We start from the raw sequence: 23,724 nt of genomic DNA on the forward strand, positions 1-23,724 counted from the left end.
TCTTCAGGTACAGTGTTCTTTATTACAAAACAAAGTGTCTGAAAGGCAAATCTGTGTTTTTGTCTATACGTGTGAAAGAAGCGTTTATAGAAGCAAATAGAAAAATGCTCAAGGCCCACGGTGCAGCGTTTTAGACCCCCCCATGCTAAGCTATGGGACTTGACGTTCTGTTTTGTGTTAGTCATATGACTGATGCCATCACAAGACTATGTTGCTGGGAATGAAAAGCCGCTCAGAACAGATGCCCTAAAGCACATACGGAATATGCTAAAGAACTATAAATCAGAATATACATACATTTCTTGAATCATCCTCATGCCATTTCAAACCTATATGACTTTATCTGCAAAACACAAAATAAGATATTTTGAAGAACGCCGGTAAACAAGCAATACCTGGTCTTACTGACTTTTAATGAAAACAAAAACACCAAAACATTCTCAAAATGTCTTCTTTTGTGTTTTCACAGAAGAATCACATACCGGAACGACATGAGGATGAACAAATTGTTATTTTTAGGTGAACTATCCCTTTAAGGCAAAACATGGCCAAATTCTGTATTGGTGTTGAAAACCCGATATGCTATAAGATATTACCACAAAGATTTTAATTCAAACTGCTCCAAATCTCACATGGTTCACATTTTGTGTATTCTGAGCATAGGGCATTTTCCCCCCAAAAAACGCAACGCTTCTTTACAATAATAAAACAACACTCATGCAACCAATCTTAAGATATTGAGAAAATCAGTACATGGCTAGTTTTCTTACAATGAAAAAACTTTCTGGCCACGAGAACTCAGAAAAATCATTTATGATGACATCAGCAAGTCCCTTTGTATGTAAATACGTCAATGTGCGTAAATACAAAATCTCGGCGACTTTCTTAACTGCTGCTTTTTTTTCATGATCAAAAAACAATGACCTCAACAAAGCGTTGAGTTGAGTTTCTCACACAACAATTACAGGCATTGTCATAAATATTATTACAACCTGGCAACTCTTTCATATTTTAGACACGTTTCCTTCTGGATAGCAACAATGAAGTGACATCGCTGGTCAGTTCGGTAAGATGTTTTGAACACACATGTGGCATTAGAAATGTAAAAACGTAAGGCTTCCGAGTCTTTGCCTTCAGTGGATAACTTTACGAAATCTCCTTCGTTGTACTAAGTAGTTCCCACACTCCGAAACCCTGGAAAACAGGGCGACCGCATTAAAAGTGTCATTTTCATACATAAATACTCCTTACAAAACAAAGCAGAGCAAACAAAACGAAAAAATTGGCACCGATCATTTTTGACACTGTGCTATAAAAATAGTTCCTTCTTTTCTTGGTGCCTGGTAATGAGAGCAAACACAGGCATGCAAGAGACGACATCTCATCATCAAAGAATCCAAGAGGATGTTTTCTTTTTAACTTTGTTAAAAACACTTACAATATCGTACAAAAAGTGCACTCGGCTAACTGCGTGGCAGTTCCTGCGGTGAAAACGATGCGCGTGCGTACTGTGCTTGTGCTCTTTCGTTGTTTGTACTTCTGTGTGCAGCTTAAAGCCTTTGCTCTGTACTCCAAACAAGCTGTTTGACAACTTGAGGATGCGTGGCGGAACCTTCAACACGTCGGCTAAACTGTATTTATGTAAATCTCTCTCTCCCTTCCTTTCACACTAGTGCTTTGATATTCTTTAAAATGTCTCTCTCTACTTTTTTTATCACCGTATTTGTGCATATGTGTGTTAATCCTTCAGTCCTACTACAGCGAGTCGCTGGTCTCCAGGCCCAGCCTGGTCATGTCGTTGTGAGACGGATCATTGTCTTCGTCTTCGTCGTCATCTTCCTCTTCCTCATCATCGTCCTCGCTGTGTCCTCCCATCATGACCTGCTGCATGGCCAGCGTGGCGCCATCCGACGAAAGCGTCTGCAGCCCATCCTCTCCCATGCCGACTGTTACTGTGGTACCTGAGAATGAAAATCAAAGCTTATTTTGATCAAACAGGCAAAACTTGCCTTTAAATAATGTCTTTTTCATAATTATGCATAATTCATATGAAACCTCACACGGGATTATCACATAGTTTTACTTATAATTAGGGTTGGGTAAGGTGATCAGACACCTCCGTCTACCCCAGACAGTCGGCTTCCTGAGGTGTGTCCAGGTGTCCAAACAGTTCACAAAAAGTATTTTATGTTTATGGTGCTTTTATCAGCCGTACCATCTTCCATGGTAACTTGTTGCTGGGAGACAGAGGAGGCGAGGGAGTTGGGCCAGAAACGCTGAAGCGGGCGTGTCTGGGGCGCCTTCTTTTTGCTTTTAGGTGTGTCTGAGGAGCTCGCATCCAACATGGGCTGCAGGATCCGTCTCCGTGCATTGATAAACCTAAAAAAAATCAGAAGTTGTTTGGGCGTACACGCTGACCAATCGGAGTACCAGGATGAGTCTTTTCTACATAATTGTGAAAACTCACCAGTTGTTAACTTGAAGCAGGGTCAGGTTGGTCTGCAAGGCGATCTGTTTCTTCTCATCTTCGGTAGGATAAGGATGCTGAAAGGAAATCACATAAGAACTTAAAAATACACTTTAAAGATGTCACTCGTCTGTTCTTTTCTAAAAATCCTCGGGTGTAGTTTCTCAGTTTCATTAGAAAAGTGGGTCTCTGTGGGCAGACCATCTAAACAGATTCCTGATGGAAAATCTTCCAAGGTGATCTTTCAGCTCTCTATGGAGGGGCGGTCATATAAGAGGACGTTTGGCATGGTTTAGCTAAACAAATGTCCCAAACTCATGAAAATCTATGACATCAAAAGACTTAGTAGAAATAGTTTTGGTTTGTAAAATACGTCTGGGTTTAGTGTTGCATCGCTCTTGATGATGACAGATATTTTTGACCTGGCATTACAGTATAGTATAGTGACGTGCAGTTGTGAATCTGACTTACGCCAATGTGCTGGAAGAGCCAAGATCTCATGACGTTGGTGGCGTGTTTGGGCAGAATGCCTCTCTTGGCCTTAGACGAGCTGTCGTCCTGACTGAAAAAACTCAGATCCTGGTTTAACTGCAGCTGAAGCTAAAGGCAAAGAAATACACCTGTCAACAATGAGTGTGTACATGTTTGGCTATATGAGCCAAATCTGTTAAAGTGACACATTTTTTGTCCTTTTAAATATAGTGAAAATGTCCATTTCATGAAACGAAATGAAGAGGCAGGCCAGAGGATTAAAACACCCTTGTCCTGGTATGAAAACAACGGAAGTCTATTAGATGTTCTGAAAGATTAAATCATATAGAAATCATTTAATAAAGTGCAAGTGTTTAGCTTTGCTAAAGCCAGTCAGACTGTAAAACCTAGATTTTGATTTTATTTCATTCAATACATGGAATAACATCTAAAAAGGTCGGTGGCTGGGAAGTGCGCAAACCCAAACGGCCGAAAACAAATTAGTAATTCACAAATACACTGCACATGTGTCCTAAATTCTGACAGCAAACAATGTAGAAAAAAACGAACAATGAAGATAAATCTCTCTTATGCTCATTGATATATTGTAATTGTAGTTGTAATATAAATCAAAACATTTCACTCAAATGACGCTAAACTTTTAAATAGTGACGTACATCATGTACCGTCGCAGATGATTCTATTATGTGCACTTTATAGTGTGCAGCTCTCCACACCCCTAAGATTTGCCTTTAATGCAACCGCTTATTCCCAAAATAAGAGCCTTCATCCCATTAGAGACCTGAAAGCGGGCGTGATGACAGAGTCGTCTCTCACCTGTGAGTTCTGTATGTGTATTGTTCCAGGTGACAGAGTCTGCGTGACCACGTGCCCCTGCGGTGTAACAACCGTCACAGGCTGATATACTGTGCCACCTGGAAAACGAGGACAAATGCAGTCTATATATGTACAAATGTGTGATACAGGAACAAACGTCATAATGTAAATAAAACCCCCACCTGTTACCACCTGTGTGGGGTTTACAGTAGTAACCGTAACGTTGCCCTGCTGTAGAGCAGACGCCGGTACGACGATACCTTGAGAACTCATGGCTCCAGAGAAGCATGGGGGCTGAGAGGGGATTTCGAGTAAACACACGAGAGTTATTTATTCAGTAAAGACATTGTGCGAAGATAAAGGACAGTTCTATTCATGTACCTGTGTATGTGTTGGGGAGTAAGGGCTTCCGGGATCTCCGCTGAGCAGAGTCTCGCTGTTCATCTTGGTTTTGAGACAGGCGATGTAGCGGCTGCAGAAATCTTTACACAGGTCGTTCACCTTTTCCAGCTCCAGCAGGTGAATCCGTAACACCTGGATGGCCTTCACCATCTGACGATGGACAGAGGGGTCAAAGTCGGCTTAGAAATCTGAATGCTCAGAAACTGAACTAATTGATCCATTAGTATGACTTATCATGTAAGAATTTGATAAATTAATATGTGTACATTTGGGGTCTTAAGATATATTTTGGTATAAAAAGCTATTAAAAATCAACAAAAAATGTAAGAGAGAGCTATGACCATTTCTTTTTTTACGATGCAAAGGCTTTTTAATCCTATGGGTTTAGCTGCCATCATGTGACATGCATCGACATGTTTCAATATTCTTTTGTGATTTTACAACTTTAAGAAGTTATCCATTTCAGCTTCCTGAATTTTAATGTTAAAATGTAGTTACATTTTTCAGTGACAGAGCCATTCAAATGTTATTTATTCCTTAATTTATTATATATTTTTTGTCATTAGTATTTAAATGTCATTATTATTTTCTATAGTTTTACCTGAAGAAGGTTCAATTAAACCTTAAAGGTATACTCCACCCCAAAATTAAAATTCTATCATGAATTACTCACCCTCTGGTTGTTCCAGACGTATATAAATGTCTTTGTACGGTTGAACACATAGAGAGATATTTTAATGTTAGCAACTAACAGTTCTGAAGCACCATTGACTGCCATAACTGTCAAAACTTATACTGTCGATATACTGTATACAACACAAATGCTTTGGAAATAAATACATTTATTTATATTAAAATAAAATATTTTAGAGAAAAGTCTAAAATAGGCTTTTTTAAATTTTTGTTATTTAAAATACTGCAAATATTTATGTGTATTAATACTTGTGATTCAAAAACTTAATCATTCTAATGACAAACTCTAAGCTGATGCACAGTCACACGTGTCTCTTTAGTATTTGACTGACTACAAACGTCAAGTCTACGGTTTTTATATTTTAAAGTGTCCTTTTGAAGTACAACAGTTCTTACCAGACTGTCCAAATCGGGGTCCTCGCTGAAGAAAGCCTTGCCTTCTTTCTCCTGGTTTCGTACAAAGTTCTCGATGTCCACGTCGAAACTGGCCGAGGTCACGCAGTCTGAGCTCTGAGTGGACTGCTCGCATTTTTCAAAAAGCAGCGCCAACAGAGGAAACAGTGGGTGTCTGCGGTCAACAAACACACATTATGTTCACATGTCGGCTATTTTAATCACAGATGCTTTCATACATATATTCATTGTTGCTTTAAATCACATCGGGAGCTGTGAAAACAACTTGAGTAAGAGACAAAAAAAGAAAAGGAGAAATATAAAATATTTGCAAAGAAAGACCTGGTTTTACCTATAAATTGATGTCTTGTAGACCTCCATAGGAGTTTGTGGCTCAGACTGAGCCGAGCTGCTCTCCTCCTGTCCCTTCTCGTCCTCCCCTTCCTCCAGCTGCTCTTCTGCCTGTTCTCCTGCTTGCATCTGCATCAGAGGAGTGAAGATGTTGAAGTCAGTCTGTCTGAGCCGGTTGAGGTATTTAAAAAGCTGTCTCGGGGCTCTAACGCCCGCGTGCGGGCCGCACGCAGACACAGCTCTTCTTTCACAGCGGAGACCTCAGGGTGAAGGAGACCCCTGGACATGAGGTTTCAAAACCTCACTTTCACAAAGCTCCTCTTTTAAACCTCATACAACTTTATCCACGTCTGTCATACTTAAAAAGGCGTCACAGATTTAATAAGTGGACGATTTCTACATTAGTTTTAGGGAATGAGGGATATTACAATAAATCAAAATAATAAGCCTTATTACCCACACTACTGTTGGGATCCCGCGGTTTCTTTTTCTTTTTACTTGATAGCTAGACAGGCTCACATGATTGAATGCATGTGATGACTGCAACAATAGCGTTGATTGAATTGGGGAAAATGATAAAAATATTTTACGACGGCCAGAAAACCTCGAGTTAGTCTTGAGTCTCTCGCTATCTCTCCATCCAATGCCGCAGATGTCAGAGTTCCACGAATTCTCAAGAAATCCAACAGAGAATTCAAGACGTATGACATTGATTTTACTGGAATATGGTGATGTTTATCGCTTGATTTACAGTTAAGGGGCTTAACAATAAAAATTGACTCCTTATTTACTCGCCCTTATGTCATCCCAACACATTTCTTATTTCAGATGAAGGCTGAGATTTTTGTATCAAGAGTTCAGGATGATGTCATCACAACAATAAAAATAAAAGGAAAACACTTGGGATGTAACAATATTATCGTTATTGCGATAGCAAAATTCAATTCAGTTTTATTAGTATAGCGCTTTTCACAATGTTTCATTGTTGCAAAGCAGCTTTACAGGAAGAAAGACAAAAATCAACAAAAGTTAGTATTAAATTGTCTCAATATTATCATGGTCACATGAGTGTATGAAATGATATGTCTTACGGGCCTAACATTGAGAATGTTAGAAAAAACCTTTGGTAAGGTTATTTTGTGAAAGGGATTTTTAGGTAATTTGACCCATATCATACTGTAACTCATACCTATAAGCAACAGAAAAGATGATGCTTATGGCTTTAAACATTGCAAGAAATATCGTACCGTGGACTTGAGTGAGATTTTGATATTGTTACATCACTAGAAAACACATAATGCAACAGTGCCTCACGAACAGTATAAGGAGGCACGGGCACTTTGACAACACAAACCTGTTCAGCCTCCTGGTAATCCTCCATGGACACTGATTGAGATGTCATCATAGATACTGTTGCCGTGGACAACGTTTGGGCATTCTATAAAGCTGAACTTCAGCACCTCTAAACTGACATGGACAGAACAAAAGTGACATGCCAGAAATGCAAAACATCACAAAATTGTCAAATCAGACAATGAGTTATCTTTGAACTGAATTCATAATTGCATAAATGGTCTAAGAAAGACAAAATTACACTTTTATTTGACGTATTTGATACAGTAAGGAGGCAATATAAAGACGTATAGGTGCCATTTCTCTCATTATAAAAATTGGCCGATAATCACAGATACTTGGCATTTACACAAAAGGGATTTTCCATGCGTCATTTATTAAATGAATTGAATTAACATTTAATTATTATTAAACTGGATTATGTACACACTGCCCTCGAAAATATTCATTTTTTTGTCTCACTACAGTAACCATAGTTTATCTATAATACTTGTGATATACGAACAAAAAACATGTTTTTTCACTTCATAATCGCTACCCATCCTGCTTAAGTTAATGAATGCATTGCGTTTTCTTCATGCACACACTTAAAACATTGCTTATAAATTGTTGTTTATTGTTTACAAAGATGCATAAAGTGATTTTGGATTGTTGTTTGGCATTTGATTGGTTCGGGTCGAACTTGCATGTGGAATCGCATAAACAACTCTTCTCTCATCTCTGCAGTCAGTTTGCATTATAAATAGTAACGTCGCAAAATATCACCGCACGGTTTGCGTCGCAACACCTATTAACGAGTGTTTCACAGAATTGCGAAATATTTTAGCGATCTGCTGAACAATGTTCCGCTTTGGACTGTCAGCTTGTTGCTTTCTATTCGAATACGGTCACAAATGTATCAGACTGTATAACGTTACACGATTACTGTAGGCGCCATGTTTGTACTAAGCCTGTAGCATAAACGACTGCCAATGTGTCCGTATCAATATAACGCGTCCGTTCGTAGCGTTATATACATCTGGCACTGCATTAATATGCACTGCAAACAGTACTGCGTCGTAATGGAAAACATCTGCCGCCACCCCGAAGCAAAAGCGTACTCGCCGACTAACAAAAATATCGAGCCTGTCCCTTTAAATATAATAAAAGCCTGCCCATTATCGCCCATCAATCAATCTAAGGGACATCGGGCTATCCCTCCCCACCGGCGCGCGCGCGGCCGCCATTCGCGCTCCTACAAAAGATCATTAAAAACAGAGCTGGGCCTCGACCGTCTGTCGAGCCAGAAAATCTGCCCCGAAACCGCCGACCAAAGCTCTCGTTTCAGCCTAAAAACGTCCAGACCGCGCGTCTCCCGCCGAGCGTCGATCTTTCGCGCCGAGTGCGGTTAAGCGCGTGGCCCGGATCGCCTGATTGATAGCGAGTCGGAAAAGAAGATTTTGAGTGACAGCTTACCTCAGTGCCAATCTTCGTCACAATGACAAGCGGCTGCAGCAATCGGGACCCGCAGTTCTTCCATGTCGTCACAGCGTAACGGCACGCAGGCAACTTTGATCATGAATATTCATGAGGTGGGAGGAGACATTACGGTATAGGGGAAAAAGTGCTCGCCCCCTGGAGAGATTTTACGGGGGCTGTGATCTTGTTTAGTGGTCACGAGGTTATATAAATGAAGTGATGTACGTGATCATATCGTTAAGGCGCAGGAAACGTTATTTGTCGTATTTTAGTCACTGCACAAATAAGTTAGAACATATCAGAATGCCAGAATTGTAAAAAGAAATTCAGTTTGAGACGTCTTCATCCTATTTGGTCTCTAAAAAGATTAAAAATGATATATTATTTTGAGCATCTTCTAAACTCAAAACGTATCATCAAAGCATTGATCAATGTTGGTTAATATATATAGATATATAATACAACCACCTCTGGTTAAATTGTGGGAATTTGGTTAAGTCTCCGCCCCCTATATAGAGTCTGTGAAGTTTGGCCAGCTCCTCGTTGAACACTTTTTCATCTACAAGACCACCGGATGATCTGTAGGCAATGTCGACAGGGCCTATTTAAAAATATGTGAAAATAAATCTGACAAATTACAATGTTTTAATATGATTAAGTATTGGTTTTCACAGGCCTACTTGCTCTTTGCTGAACATTCCCGGTTCTTATAGAGAAAGAACCTTTGTATTGGATCTAGTCGTGCTACAGGCAAGTAAGAGCAAGACAGGATTTTAGAAATTCCAATGAGTCATATAAATATTTTGTATAGTTGTATGAAAAATGTATGTGTGTGTGTGTGTTACGTCTGACCTATAGGCTTACTTACAGGCAACTCTTCAACTGTATCTGTCCGCAACTTTTCTTCTAAATCCTCAGTATGCACTACAGCCATCAGATTAATGGGGCTTGGCGCAGTACCATGAACCTCTCCATCTTCAACCCCAACTATCTTTTCAGTATCATTTCCAAAAGGTGATGAACTTCAATTTGCTTTAGAACGGCAGCTGTACTATAGGTTTGCACTTTTTCTGTCCTAGCATCTAATTCTGGGATAGCAACTGTCTCATAAGATGAAACAACATCTGTTTTTTGAGGAAGAACATGAGCAACCACAGATTCACATGCTCCAGTCATCGAAGCTGATTTTTTGGGTGCGTCTTTGGCAACTGCTTCTTGATCTGAAACGTCCCGAGCAGGTACTTTTTCCACAAGAGTAGAAGCTGGAAAGGGAAGCAGTATGAACATTTTTTTTATGGAATCAATAGCATTATATCGGTTTTGGTATAGCAGGTTCAGTTGAAAATTCAGCTTCAGGGTTTTGTTCTCGGTTTTATGCTGAAGTATTTTGGCCATATCAGCAATTGTTTGGGGTTTTGCCTTCTCCAGGGTACCGATAATTTATCGTGCATCCCTATAAGAAATATTACACTAGAAAGATGTAAAGTGTGGATTATGTGTGAAACTTGTGCACAATTCATTTGGGTGTGCACTCATGAACTTACTTATGCTTGTATATCTCACAGGCTTCTTGACATTAATAGCTTTGGTACTGAGTGGCGCCCCTGGAAGAATTTCCGTCTGATTCCGAGAACCCCCAAAGTGAAGAAACTGATTTCAAGAAACATGTTGCAATACAAATTCATAGTGTTCAATCGAAGTATTTTATTTAAATCATTTTTACATTATAATGAAGTGATTTGAGACATGGATATGGTCTAAACCACAAGGGGTCCCTTTGATGTGTTTTATATATTTTAAATACGTGTTACATTTCCTATTGTGTTATAAGGAAGAGTTGCTGTGGACCGTACATCTGTAAAACCTTAAAACTCTCCGGAAAGACTCCTGCTCCATCGAATTTATCTCTTTTATTCTGAAATGTACGATTTCAGTGAGAAACACTCGCTTACAATCTCACAAACAACGAAATTCAGCGCTTAACGCAACACGAGTTTCAGTGTTTACCGTTTTTCGACTGCGTTTGTTTACGCGCTCGTCTTGAATGACGTCAGGTCGCTCACCGGCGTTATCGTGAATGTTAAAAGTGGATTATAGTAGCTTTTATTAAACGGCACAGGAGCGCGCACAGGCGAACAAAGCAGGATTACAATACAGCGATAAAAAATGTCACGGAAATATTCAAGTCGTTCATATTTCGTGAAGCACGGAGGAGTTGCGTAATCGACCTCTTTGTTCCGACACGCCCCCGTGTTACATGCGGCAAAGTAACGCGCACGGCCGTGCGCGTTCGCGTGTCAGTATATTGTGAAAATTACGTACGACCGTAAGATCTTTGACAAATGAAAGTATAGATTTTTATACAGAAAATCAGAAGATAAAATAACGCATTCTAATATATGTTTATTTATAAAGGCTATTTGATACACATTTGTATAAGTACATAAATATATATTATATATATGGTATATTAACATGTATCAATTTCTAAAGTGTGATAACTGTACAAATGTATATTATTAGGCTATTATATTATTAATACTATTATTTTAATATATTGATAAAATAAAATATTTGTTCCATTACAAATATCCCATTTTAAATTACAACTAGGATTATATGTTTGTAACTGTATTATTTGAAATTATTTTATTTTAATTATTTAAATATTAAATACATAGAAAACATTTTTGTTTCTAAAACATTTTAATAACGAGCATAAACTATGGTATACTATTATTCATAGTAAAGCTTTAATGAGGAATACCGCCAGCAAAAACAATGCTATTCTCCTACAACAACAAATCAGTATAATATTTACACCATACATACCTTGGTCCAATTGAGTTTTATTTGCAACAGTAAGACAACACACTGCTTCTACATTGATAACAATAAGCTGTCATCAACATATATACTTCTCAAGTTGTAATATATTATACTCCATTCAAAGATTTAAACATAGACACATATATTACTGTTGAATCGATGGGAGTCTGCGCATTAAAAAATAATGAAGGTGGGGCAAATCTCCTAGTTTGAAATGTACAGTGTGCATGAGAAGAGATGGGGAAAAGGGAAGGGAGGTTAGGAGAGAAAAAGTTAACTGACAAGCGACCATGACCTCTTGCATTGTCCGAAATATTCTTCAGGAGGTTTGGAAAAGTGACCCAGCAAACAGCATTCAAAGCACTCAGAAATACACTCACATATACAGGCACACACAGAAAAAAACAAGAAGTGAAGTAACTTGCTGGATCCACCAAAGCTGGAATCACCCCGGTATCTCACTAGCACAGCAGTGGAATATTAATGTGTGTATTGGATTCCTGAATAGAAACACACAAATTCAACGATACAGACCCCCGGCTAATGTCTAAATCCACACAGCATCTTTCTCAGGCTCAGTAGTGCGATAATTGGGGTGCAAACATACAAAAACACATTAATATGTCAAAACAATGGACCCTTTAACGTATTTGGAGACAGTAATGGCTGCATATAGATTAAACATCCCTTTTCCACTCTGATTCATTTAAGATTGTTGAACAGATGTTAAAATGGCTTTGCAAACCTGTAACTTCTTCTGCTGTTCTTCACAAACAAGCAAATAAAATAAGCAAACAACAGGCAAATTATTAACTGAGATTTCTCATGTTTACAAACATGATGACAGTGTTTATCACTAATGCATAACGACAGAACAAGAATGAAAAAACAAACAAACACCAATGAATAGCAAACCGTGAACTCATTAGTAACGCAGTATAAAACTTAGCCAAAGCATAAAGTTTACTTCGTGATGTAACAAAATAAAACAAATGGGGGCGAATTTAAGAATATCTTGCGAAAATGATATATTTGATGAAATATTGCTCAAATTCAATGGATACAAGTTTATTCTTAGGCCCCTTTTGGTCATTTTTAGGAGTGTTATATAGGAAAAAACCTGTACTGGTCCCTCGAGAGAAAACCCCTTTTCATAATTCTAAAAGCCTCTCAGATGCGCTCCATTCTCTACAAAATAAATAAAATTCACATCAAAAAAGAAACATAAAATAGTGAAAAACACATGCAATCATTTTCCTCCTTACATCTCACAAATATTAAAATAACAATCGCAGTTTGTAGCCGGATCCCTTCTAAGACATGCACAATCAAAACTCGATATGCAACTTAATAAAATGTATTAACGATATGTTTCAGTAAAACCGATGAAAACAAAAAAAGAATTGGTCATGAAATTAGAAATTCATGGTTTTAGTTTTTAGTGTTGACTAAATTATGGAAAAAATTGTGCTAGTAAGACTTAAATAAGGATGAATCTCACAAAAAACAATCCAAGTATCATATAATAAAATATGACTTTTTTAAATTCAAATTTATGCGTATTTTCTGCCGTAATTGTAGTATAAATGGACAGTTTAGATTTTTTTGTAATTCATTCTCAATGATAATCAAATTCTCACTACTGTAAAATAAAAAATTTAAATTATTTACTTTTTGCAGTAAACCTTTTGTAAGATTCACCCATAAAACGAATGATAATGGAATGGCACTTGGAATCACTAGAATGATTCTGTGCACTTAATAAAAGCTGTGGCAAATTGAACTCCCGTTTCTGACTCCGTTATGACCACGTTCGATTCATTTAAGACTTACAGCATCCTGAGACAGACATCCTTCACATCATTATAGACTGAAATATTTCCTCTACAGCACATCCTTCATTTACACTCGCACACTAGACTTGTACCAAAGACGATAAAAATCTGATCCGGATCACAGACTGTTGCAAACTTCCGCAGACGTTCACATGAAAAACACACATTCACGCTCTGGGGTTCACGATGCTGGGCGGAATGGGATTGTCACGTTAGGCTGGTGGGCTTTCACCACAGAGGAGCAGCGAATATGGGATTTGGAGGTCAAAAGGTCAAGTCGAACGACGGGGGTCAGGGTTCGTCGAATAGCTGAAGGTCCAGTCGGACCACGATCTCGCCCGTGGGGACTTCGTGTAATAGCAGACGCTTGGTGATAGGGCCTTTGGAGCCCTGGTCCTTCTTGATGTCGGCCAGCCGAATCTCCGTTCTGCCCAAGAAGTCTACCAGGAGAAAGAACCGAGTTGTGATTTTGTCTTGCAAAACTTAAAATAATAACAAATGTAACTTTTCCGCAGGGCTTATGTATGCAAATGTTTTCTAGTAAGAGTATGTTATTGTAGTGATGTATCTAAGTATACATGGCTTTTGAAAGTATGCACTAGTATACAAACCGTCCGGGGAGAACTGATCCCTTTCGAACACAGTGACACACAGCACGTCCTGCTCCAAGTCTTTGATGAAGAACTGGCAGTTTGAGTTCCATTTGGGGTTCAGAGTGTCCTGCAGTGTCTTTGTGACGTGGCACTGGGAGCCCATGGTCACCTCACAGTACGGGTTACTCTTACCTGCACACACAAACATACATACACAATGGAATACAGCCGTGGAAAAAATGAAGAGACCATATTCGTGCAATCAGCATTTATAGATGTATCGTGGTCATATCAATCCAGTGTCTGTTGAATTTCAACAAAATCAAACCTCAGGAGGGATAAAGTCATCCAACAGCAATGTGAATGACTGACATCATGATAAGACACATGAAAACTGTGATAAAAAACATCACATAAAAAATACTTCCATAAATACATGCACAAATATTACTGTTGTATTGCTTAAAAGTGAATATGAACTATGACATGGCATTTGAGGTCTGAAAAAATACAGAGCATTTTTCTGTTATTCTGACTGGTTTCTCCAATTTTTTGCTACATTTTGTTATTGCAAATAGAAACGATTTTATTTTAAATTTGTAGTTCGTAGTTCACAGAATGAAACAAAAATGATAATTTTACCTAAAAACATACCTCTAAATAGTAAATTAAGAAAAACTTGACATGGTCATGGTGATATTGTTGTTTCCAAGATGCTTACAGCCCAGTAAAATGAGGCTAAATGTATTAACATAATATTGTGTTCTGGTCCACCAACTAGATTACACGAGAAACATCTTACAGTACTGAAAAGTACACTACTAAAAAGCTTGACATAGTCCAGGCGCATTGTGCTTTCTTTCTGCGTTTTGGGCTAAAACGAAGCTTGAAAACGTTGAAAGACGGTGTAGTGTTTTCGAACAATCCAACACCCCTTTGTTTCTGGAGGCGAGATTTCTGCGATGACGAATGAGCGTTATTGCAAGCGCATAGCTGTGTCCTTGTTTTTTCTAAAGGAAAGAGACAAGCTAAAGCATTCATGCTGCTCAAATGTAAAAAGAATTTTGACATAGTGTCCATTCACACGGAGTAAAAACCGCCTTTGTGGCAGAGACTATTTACACTAGCTCCGTCCCACAAATATGGAATAGAGAAAGTGTAAGATTGACGCCATTTGTAACAGCGACTCGAGTGGCTTAAAGTGTAAAGTCTGTATAGCGTGGCATTGGGAAACCTTCTTTAACCTTTTTTTACTGTACAGATCATAAAGGCAATTTGTTCTCAATAAAATTTATTTAAGAATTAAAATTCATTATTATAAACTTTAGGTTTAGGGTAAGGTTAGGCTTTAATATCTCAATAAGTTGCCATCATTTACATTTTTTATAAATGTAATGATTTTCTGTCTGTTATAACAATGTTTAATGCACAACAATACTGAGGTTATCTGCAACTATAAGTAAAAAGCAACTACTTTGTCTACTTAATCCAAAGAAAATAGACCCTACAGCTATTTTTGGTTAGTGTAAATAGTATATTGCTAAGAAATGCTGCTATTTTCACTTAGTGTAAATAGCCACTGCCTTTTTTTAAATGTAGACCTTATCTGACCTCACCTCAGCTAAATAAAATGACGCGTTATTTCCCACAGACCGGGTGGCGCTACATAACACACCCACCTATTACATAATGGCCATGGACCAATGGTGGCTCGAGGGTGTTTACCGGCCAACACAAACTTTCCCGGAGAGTTCTGTTTGGTTTGCTGCGGTGAACTAGTGAAACGAATTGTCATTTGGACCAGATTGTGTTCAAAATCAGGTCACAGATGGTCGTTTTTCGATTTCGAATGTAGTAAGCTGAGCCCTTAACAGTACTAATTTTTATATACTGCCATTTAGGTATCTTATTTTTCAGTTTATCATTTTTGTGCCTCAAACCTTTTTTGTTTTTTTGCGAAGGCAATATTTAAAATGTTCTATTTTTTCAAATAATATTTAGGCTGATATTTGATTTGATTTAAATTAACAGAAATGTATAATAGTTTAAGTAAACTATAATAGCGTGTCACGTTTTGCCTTCCTGGAGTTACTCCTGCCTTTTTTTTACATACCTGCATAGTGTTTTATTTACCAATGTTGGTCAATTGTGTTATTTCCACATACCATTTGAGCGACAGGGCTTTAACTCGATGCCTTCAACAATGTTCACCATCAGCCGTCCAATCCCTGTGGCCCTCTGTGACCTCACTGCAAACATCATAATAACACAGACACAGTGTTAAGCAAGTGGACATTTATAGCTTTATTAACACAGTAAGGTGTGTGTAAGATTTGTGAGACAGACCCAGGTAGGCTTTCTCCCTTTTCTTCTTCTCCGTTTCGATGAAGAGCTCAGAGGCAGCTTTGATCTTCTGCACCCATGCGGTCCTGCAGAAAAAAGTGTGATGAGAGATTGCCACGTGTGCACTTTTGGTCAATTTTCATCATTTCATAGTTTCATATTTTAATTTAAAACTTTGGACAGTAGGGTATATTGTGGATGTGTGTACAGTATAAATACCGTTCATTTATGCTCTCAGCACGTATAGTGTAGACTCTGTCGATGTGAGATATGTGGAATATAGGTTCATCTCCCGAAGGATCGGTAGGGAGCTTCACCAACACCTCGTTCAGAAAGATGGGCTGCAGGGGTCAACATTACAGATCAATGACAGACAGTCAAAAGAGCTCAAATGAAGCAAGATCCGTAAGGACGCCTCACCGTTTTGTACATGCGATACTGCAGGTGGGACTTGGCACTGAAGACCTTGTCGTTACCGGACGAGCCCAGAGGTTTGATGATCTGCGTGAGGAGCAGGAAGTCGTTAAACAGGAAGCCGTAAAGCTCCTTGTTGCTCTTGGCTTTGTACAGTTTGCCACTGTGCAGGAACTTTCGAGGTCCCAGGCAGTTTGTAACAGAGTTGAACACAAGTTGCTGTGCAGAGAGAGGAAAACAGAGTTTGTTGCAAAACTGTTTTACTTCAGACCCTGTGCACGCGCCAAGATTGTTGTCGTCATACCTCCGACAGTCCCTCACACTGCACGTGCGCCTGGATCCACTCCAGCCGGTCCGAGTTTTCTTTCTCACGCACGCCTTCGTTGACCTGCGAGCACAGCTCCTCGGCCTTCTCCAGCGCTAGACGCAGGTGACTGTGGTCCGGATGGCTCTCTGGAGTATTCTCTATAATCTGCGTGAGGGCAGGGAGGCTTTGTGAGACGAAGGTTCTGCGTTTGATCTAATGATCAGCGAGTAGTCGGATGACGAACATGTACGTACGTTTTTGATGATGAGGGGGTAGCGGGTGACTCTCTGCATGGGTTTGAGGAGGAAACTGGACAGGGGCATTCCCTTACAGCGAGGGTCCATCGCCAACCTCTGTAAAATATGCAATTCATAAATCTCTGTAGTATGTCTATAAAAAAAACAACTCAAAAAAGTTTATATTTTGCTCAGTAAAGCAAGTATTTGTGCCTAGGGTAAACAATTCAATGAAACTTTGAATAATCAGAAAAATAAATGTAAAGTCGGCACACCAGATATAAAGAAAATTCTGATGCCACATTACATGTTTTGTGGAAATCTATAAATTAAAAAATATATTTTTCTGATATGATTTGTTTCGATCAACAGATGATGTGCATGCTATTGTTGTATGTTTTTTATATATTTTTTACTATATTGTTGTTATCATTATTGAAGAAATATCACCATTCAACTTTTCATATATTATTTTACATTGTTTTTTTATATTATTATTTAAATATTTAATATTTTGTGATGACCACAGTTTTTCTGGGTTGCTCGCGGACAACATGAATATATTGTTTAGGAAATAAAAGAATCTTCGACTTCAGTTCCACTATACTCCAACATCTGTAACGTTTTCTTTTTGCTTATCTAACAAAAAGTTCCTGAGCATCTTTCTTCAGATGACATTGCAATTGTGTCTGTAGCTCAAAGGTTAGAGAACAACAAATATTTGATCATGGTCATTTCATTTTCACATAAGCTTGCGTGGACAGGAATAACAAGAACAGTACAGTAGAACATTTCATCAAAGAAAAGTCTCACCTTGACAAAGTCTTTGAATTCGGGCACCTCGTCCGTTTTCTGTTGGATGAGGGTGGCGCCATTGAGCTGGCAGCTGCAGAAGCGGATGTACGGCTGCATGTGAGGAAGCTGAGCTGTCAGGATGTCACCAATCATCTTCACCGGCATTCGCTCACCTGACATCTTCTTCCTCACCCGCAACGCCCTGGAGACAGCAGAGCGGCATTACAGGAAATGTAATGACAGGGTGTTACATCCCATTTATTTCTATAGTCATCTTTATAATCGAGCTATGAAGTGTGAATGTAAATGACCTGACATGCTTCATTACTTTAATACTCTGACGTACTGCATTCTTATAAAATGGCTTTGGAGCAATTTCCATTACAGGGAAAAGGAGGATTAGAGGCAGGGGTTAGTTCACTGTCAGAGGACAGGGTTACATTATTAACCAGAAGGTGGCGTACTTGAGTAGTTTAATGTTGCACATGATCAGTTCTTTCCAGTTGACGAAGATCATGGCCACCTCTTTCTCCGTCAACAGTTCGGACTCCAGCAGAGGCTTCTGAAATATCTTTAAAAAAAAAATCACTTAAATATTCCTTCAGATAGAATACATTAAATGTCGTACATGATTAAAACTTTAGTGACGTCACCTCACCGGTTTCAACTAATTTATCTGGCGTGACTTTACTGAACATTCTCTAGACACCCATCACTAATGTTCGCCAAGTTAAATGAATGTTTCTCCTGCTTTTTTTTACCTCAGTGACCAGTTGGAGGTCATTGACATAGTTCTCCTCTGTAACAATAAGTTCATGTATGTAGCCCTGCCTCTTCCTTTCCACCGGGGTCAGCATGTCGAGGAGGTGCAGGTCCGCACACCCTGCGGAATGCACAGACAATCCAAATTCACATGCTTACGGTAATAATTCAAAGACTACATTAGTATGTTAATGCAGGTGTAAATGAAGTAAATCGAAACAAGCACAAAATTACTCACTTTAGAACATTTGCAAGATAAAAACGACGAATAAGTATTTAACTTTTCAATTTCCTACTTAAAATGCACAGGGATGTTCCAAAGGCAAATATAATAAAACCTGAGAGGGTCATCGGGAGTTGTATAGCACAAATAATAAAGTCATATTTGGACAAAATATATTTGTATTGACAATGATATGAATAACCATGATTATCAATATTGTGTTTATACTACACATTATACTATTGTCAATTTATCTGGACTTAGTTGGTTTTGTACGCGTTTAACATTTTGCCTTCAGAGTGTGATTCATTGGACAAAAAACAAGATTTGTTTTTATAGATATTGCAATAATATCGTCATCGTAAGTGGCCATAATAATTTTCTGATCTAGTGGTACATCAAATTGTTCATAAGTTTTGAACCACAGTGTGATACAGTAGGAGAAACTAGCACGGATATCTGTTGCCATTATAAAAATAAATATCCATCAACAGTGCCACAACTAACCAATCAGAAGCAAGTACTCTAGACATCCTTGTAATAAAGCAAATTGTATTCTTTCTTTATTAGTACTCATTTCTCACCATCAAAACGCATGCACATTGTTCCAGATTGAGAAGTTTGATCAACACGTGACTGAAAATAACCCAACAAGTCTGCAGTTGCCAAGGAGTTCTTTAATGGTTACACATCATTTTTTCTTATAAAGATGGTATGACACTTCTTTAAAGCTAGGAATTATTATATATAGTCGAGTTTGTAACTGTACATTCATTTTATGTTTGATAAAATGCTTTGATAACCACATACAATGGTAAAGGTTTCGGACATGGTTGCGAGAGATTCAAAACAGATGCATTATACAGCATTGCAGATGTCGGACGGTAAGGAAGCGTTTGTGCTTCTGTAGTCTGAGGATGGTTATTGTTTCGTTAAAACAAAAGAAACCCAATAGACTGATCAGAAATACGATTGACAGTCCGTTCAGCCAATAATAAAGCAGCAATGCTCTCATGCGGTGGAACCAATAACGAATCATAACAGAAATGGATGTATACAATACTATTTTGAGGCAAAAAAACGAAATAAAATCAGAGCTCACGTGTTAACTTGTCGGTCAAATATTGTAGGAGCCTAAATTAAAACCAAGCCTTTTCTAAACAAACCATTGGATGATCTAATGGCCGTAATGCTTTGTTCAGGGCTTTCATGCTCCGTACCAGTTTCAAGTTAAAAATTGTCCAGTCTTTCTTGTTGCACTTGTAAACGTCTATTTATTTATAAGCATTTGTGATTAGGATGCTATTAAGATTCTATTCAGCTCTTAATGCTGTTCAGTTCAATAGATTACGTCGAAGAGTGACAAAACCCAACTTAAAGATTAAATTTCATGGTATTTGGACGTCCATACATACTAGAGTGGCTGGCTATTCTTTTTTTACATTATTATGCATAACAACTTTTTGATCAATATAAAAATAGTGAGTTGTTATATAAGGAACAACTTGAAATATAGTGTTCTTCAAATAAACATCAACATTTCAAAAATAACTGCCGTTCAATCAACACAAGGACAGTAAACGAGATTAAAGAATACAAAAGCATTCATTCATCGACATGGGAAATACAATTACAGAAATTAATGTTTAATGCTCACAAATGTACCATTCTCCTCAAGTGGCAGTTGTGCAGTTTTTTTTTGGTTTGCAACACCAATTCTCAACCCCGTCACACAGACATTATGAAGCAAACATTGAAAACTTAACATAACAAAAACAAAACACAACACAAGAGACTGCCAAACTATTCGTCCACTGTTTTGGTATGAACATGTAACAAACAATGACACAGAGGCATGTGATTGGACAGGATGAACAGAGGTGTTCATCCCATCCGTCAAATTGACTGACAGCACCTGTATGTTCTGGAAGGGAGGGGTGGGGGTGTTATGGATGACACACGATATTATTCTACATGAGGTCCACAAACATGGATTCGATTTCTTTAAAACTGACAGTTCATCCACAAATGAAAATTCGGTCGTGTTTTTCATTTTTGGGTAAACCACTCCTTTCAAGAAATCCCTTAATTTCAGACATAATCTGGCATTCAAAATGAAAAACTATGACATTCAACATACATTTTGATATTGGAATTGGTCCGACATCGCGGTCTCAATTCCACACATTAATGAGTTTGCCATGACCAAACCACGAACAAGTTATGACACGTTTGTTTCTGCACCCCGGTTACGTCATGACTCATGAATAGTGGGTCATTCTGTAGTGCTATGGTCCAATGAGGAATCGAGGGGCTGGGGCCTGAAGAAGCGGTAAGCATTGGTCAGATGGAGCGTTGGAACTTAACACTGAATGGAAGCGTTCCGATTGGTCGGATTTGTACCTACGGAGGCGGGGCTTTGGGACTAGATCATGGAAAGCCACAAAAGGACCCACTATCCAGCATTTTCATGTGATTAGTGCATTGAATTCATTATACAAATTCAGTGTCAATGATTAATTTCATGAATTTGTAAACAGAAAAGGAAAGCAATCCTTCAAATGTTAGGCATTCTTGTTTATTTAATTGCTTTAATGCGAAGGAGGCCGGCTGGCAATTTTTGGCGAGCGTCTACGGTTCGGAATATTGAGGTTAACGACTGCTCTCTGTAGCATTCGTCTCTTCTGGCCACAAAGCCAGCTGGGGGCAGTCACATGATCAATGTTCCATCTCCCATCATCCCGCTGGGCACAGTTTAAGGGATAGTGGGTCGCTTTGAGGACTTTCAAGGCTGAGTGGGATATGGGCAACATAACAGTCCTAGAAAGAGGAAAACACAGCACATAAGCAAATAAAAGGAAAAAAAAGAAAAAGGAAACACAATGTGCAAAAATCTTTACGAGCTAGGAGAACTAAATGGACTCTGCAAGACACTTTTCACAGGACGCCACAATGACAAGGACACTAGCATGCAGGCAAAGAGAAAGAGATGAGGTCGTTCTACGTAATGCTCTACGACATGGAGGTGACAGGTTGCTTGGTGACAGGAAGGGGAGGGGCTTCAGTGTGGCAGAGGATAAGGACTGGTCTGTAACTTCACCACACCATGAGGTACGTCTAACAAAACGTTTACTAAAGCTAACTTTGAGAAGGTCCTCAAAGATCATTACGAAAATATTATATGTCCATTTAACTGGATGATATTTGCGATGCTTCAAGCAAAATGCTTTATTTGGAGGACGCTCGCATCGGGGGAAACTGAAATTCTGAATTTACCACTGGGCTAGATGGACGTTTAGCCTTAGCGCATGTTTAACAGAGTGAGGGAAAGAGTCTGGACTCACATTGTTGGCTGGGGTCGGTGTCGGTGGTCAGCTTGACGTAGTTTGATGGGAAAAGGCCGACAGAACCGTTCAGCTCCCCTTTCCACCAATCGGGATCCTCTCTGCTCAACACGTTGATGATTTGGCCCTTGTTGAAAGGCAGCTCGTCATCGTTCTGAGCTATGTAGTCATACATGCCGATGACTTGGCACACTATGGTATGAAAACACGAATGAAAAATAAGTGTAGCAACAGCAAGCTCCAATGCAAACTTTTGCAAATCATTTCACTTTAAAAGACACAAAGGCAAGAGTGCACTAAAGTTTCTCGGACTTGTACCTGCATTGGGTGTTGGCAGCTTGGGTGGGATGGGCTCTGTGGGGGTCTTACTGGTGCTGGGGCTCAATAATTTAACATAATTAGCTGGAAACCAGCCAATCTGACGCTTTTTTCCTCTTGCCTACCGAAAAAAAGGGCAGTAGGTTTAAACAACATTTACACAGACAATTTCAGCTTTGTCTAAATTAGAAAAATATAAATATAAAGATTATGTCTTCAAAAGCATTAAAATACAACACTATCATATTATTCACTCAGATTTCAATAAAGTAGAATGACCAAAAACAGCCAAACAGATGCTGTTTCTATACCAGATTATTTAAAATATTATACACCCGCATCAAGTGTATTATACCACCCAACATCGAGGCTACACTTATCGCCTTCCGACACAGAGCAGTACGCCACGCGGTTATTCCCCGAGATGGCCCTGAGCCTTGGTTCCTACTCTGAATCCTACAAACATTTGCACGAAACTAGCATTTCCCCATTAGTCAACGATGTTATTTAACAACCGGGTGTAAATGGACCTCCCACCATTCGCCTACACAATTATTAAATTCAGGATAACTTTAGCACATGACCTCTTTGGACATGAAAAGATGATACACAATTGAAGACCTTGGAAATGGTTTTTAAGACTTTTTAATACTTTTAAGTGCCTTAAGACCCCATGGACACCCTGTTTTGTACGTGGCTGGGGTAACATTAAACAAAGCAGACCTGAAGTTCTCCTTCCCACCATCCTCCAGGGTTTTTCTTGCGAATGAGAATGAGCTGTCCGGGTGCCAGAGTCAGCTGCTCCGACCCTGTGGCCGTGTAAGGTGCGATGACCTGAGCAATCTCTGAAGGCACAAGTGAAACAGTTATGAGAAAATACCAAGGTGCGAGCACTGGATTGATCTCTCATTCAAATATCTAAAAAAATCCTCTTATCTTTGTTTGAGGACTGTCAGTCAAATTTCTGATTTTTTTTAGATACAACCATGAAGATCTGTTGTTGTGGATTTATTTGAGAATTCCAAATGTGGAAAACTATTCTCACCTGGTTTCTTCCCTAAACTTCCTGTTTTCCCAGCAGATCCCAAACCCTAGGCAGAAAAAAAGAGTGCTGCTGATACTAAATTCAACAGTTCATTTGACTAAATAAACATTTCAAACTGCTTTGTTGACTAACTTCTTTTACATGTTTTAATGAAAACTGTAAATGCTGAAAACATTCAAATCACTATTACGCAATGCAGTTCTGATTTCCATAATTTCAGATTAGTTTCATTATTTTTCCACAGTTGGGCAAAAC

At 38.7% G+C, this 23,724-nt stretch overlaps 2 protein-coding genes across 5 annotated transcripts in view; both read right to left on the minus strand.

Annotated features, from left to right (window-relative positions):
- Positions 1 to 4: 4 nt before the first annotated feature.
- Positions 5 to 8,502, minus strand: pknox1.2 (pbx/knotted 1 homeobox 1.2). 3 transcript variants are annotated; one of them, XM_079462815.1, is made up of 11 exons: positions 8,423 to 8,502; positions 6,969 to 7,081; positions 5,616 to 5,743; positions 5,267 to 5,438; positions 4,157 to 4,327; positions 3,958 to 4,069; positions 3,776 to 3,873; positions 2,939 to 3,067; positions 2,468 to 2,544; positions 2,216 to 2,379; positions 5 to 1,961 (listed from the first exon to the last, which is right to left on the minus strand). In XM_079462815.1, exons 2-11 carry the CDS (start codon positions 7,017 to 7,019, stop codon positions 1,756 to 1,758), a joined length of 1,308 nt encoding a protein of 435 aa, XP_079318941.1. In that variant the 5' UTR covers positions 7,020 to 7,081; positions 8,423 to 8,502; the 3' UTR covers positions 5 to 1,755. The 3 variants fall into 3 exon arrangements, with proteins under 3 accessions (XP_079318941.1, XP_079318940.1, XP_079318942.1); XM_079462814.1 differs by having other exon boundaries at positions 3,776 to 4,069; positions 8,423 to 8,483; XM_079462816.1 differs by lacking the exon at positions 8,423 to 8,502 and having other exon boundaries at positions 6,969 to 8,412.
- A 2,655-nt stretch (positions 8,503 to 11,157) lies between these two features.
- The window catches only part of itsn1 (intersectin 1 (SH3 domain protein)), a 39,566-nt gene continuing 26,999 nt past the window's right edge, over positions 11,158 to 23,724 (minus strand). For both annotated transcript variants that reach the window (XM_079462165.1, XM_079462164.1), the window contains 15 exons: positions 23,470 to 23,515; positions 23,148 to 23,269; positions 22,425 to 22,545; positions 22,107 to 22,298; positions 18,539 to 18,660; positions 18,242 to 18,348; positions 17,796 to 17,979; positions 17,001 to 17,099; positions 16,744 to 16,911; positions 16,446 to 16,658; positions 16,245 to 16,366; positions 16,029 to 16,111; positions 15,848 to 15,931; positions 13,701 to 13,874; positions 11,158 to 13,529 (listed from right to left, as the gene is read on the minus strand). In XM_079462165.1, coding sequence (XP_079318291.1) covers positions 13,381 to 13,529; positions 13,701 to 13,874; positions 15,848 to 15,931; positions 16,029 to 16,111; positions 16,245 to 16,366; positions 16,446 to 16,658; positions 16,744 to 16,911; positions 17,001 to 17,099; positions 17,796 to 17,979; positions 18,242 to 18,348; positions 18,539 to 18,660; positions 22,107 to 22,298; positions 22,425 to 22,545; positions 23,148 to 23,269; positions 23,470 to 23,515 — 1,986 coding nt within the window. In that variant the 3' untranslated portion in view covers positions 11,158 to 13,380. The remainder of the gene's footprint in view (positions 13,530 to 13,700; positions 13,875 to 15,847; positions 15,932 to 16,028; positions 16,112 to 16,244; positions 16,367 to 16,445; positions 16,659 to 16,743; positions 16,912 to 17,000; positions 17,100 to 17,795; positions 17,980 to 18,241; positions 18,349 to 18,538; positions 18,661 to 22,106; positions 22,299 to 22,424; positions 22,546 to 23,147; positions 23,270 to 23,469; positions 23,516 to 23,724) is intronic.

Source organism: Barbatula barbatula, assembly GCF_947034865.1.
Source record: "Barbatula barbatula genome assembly, chromosome: 8".
Taxonomy (NCBI): domain Eukaryota; kingdom Metazoa; phylum Chordata; class Actinopteri; order Cypriniformes; family Nemacheilidae; genus Barbatula; species Barbatula barbatula.

Bases quoted from the DNA above. Each gene is read 5' to 3' on its own strand.
- pknox1.2 (XM_079462814.1), bottom strand. From the start codon at position 7,019: ATGATGACATCTCAATCAGTGTCCATGGAGGATTACCAGGAGGCTGAA. The intron at 5,744-6,968 runs GTTTGTGTTGTC...CCTCTGATGCAG, and splicing joins ATTACCAGGAGGCTGAACAG to ATGCAAGCAGGAGAACAGGC. The intron at 5,439-5,615 runs GTAAAACCAGGT...TGTTGACCGCAG, and splicing joins TACAAGACATCAATTTATAG to ACACCCACTGTTTCCTCTGT.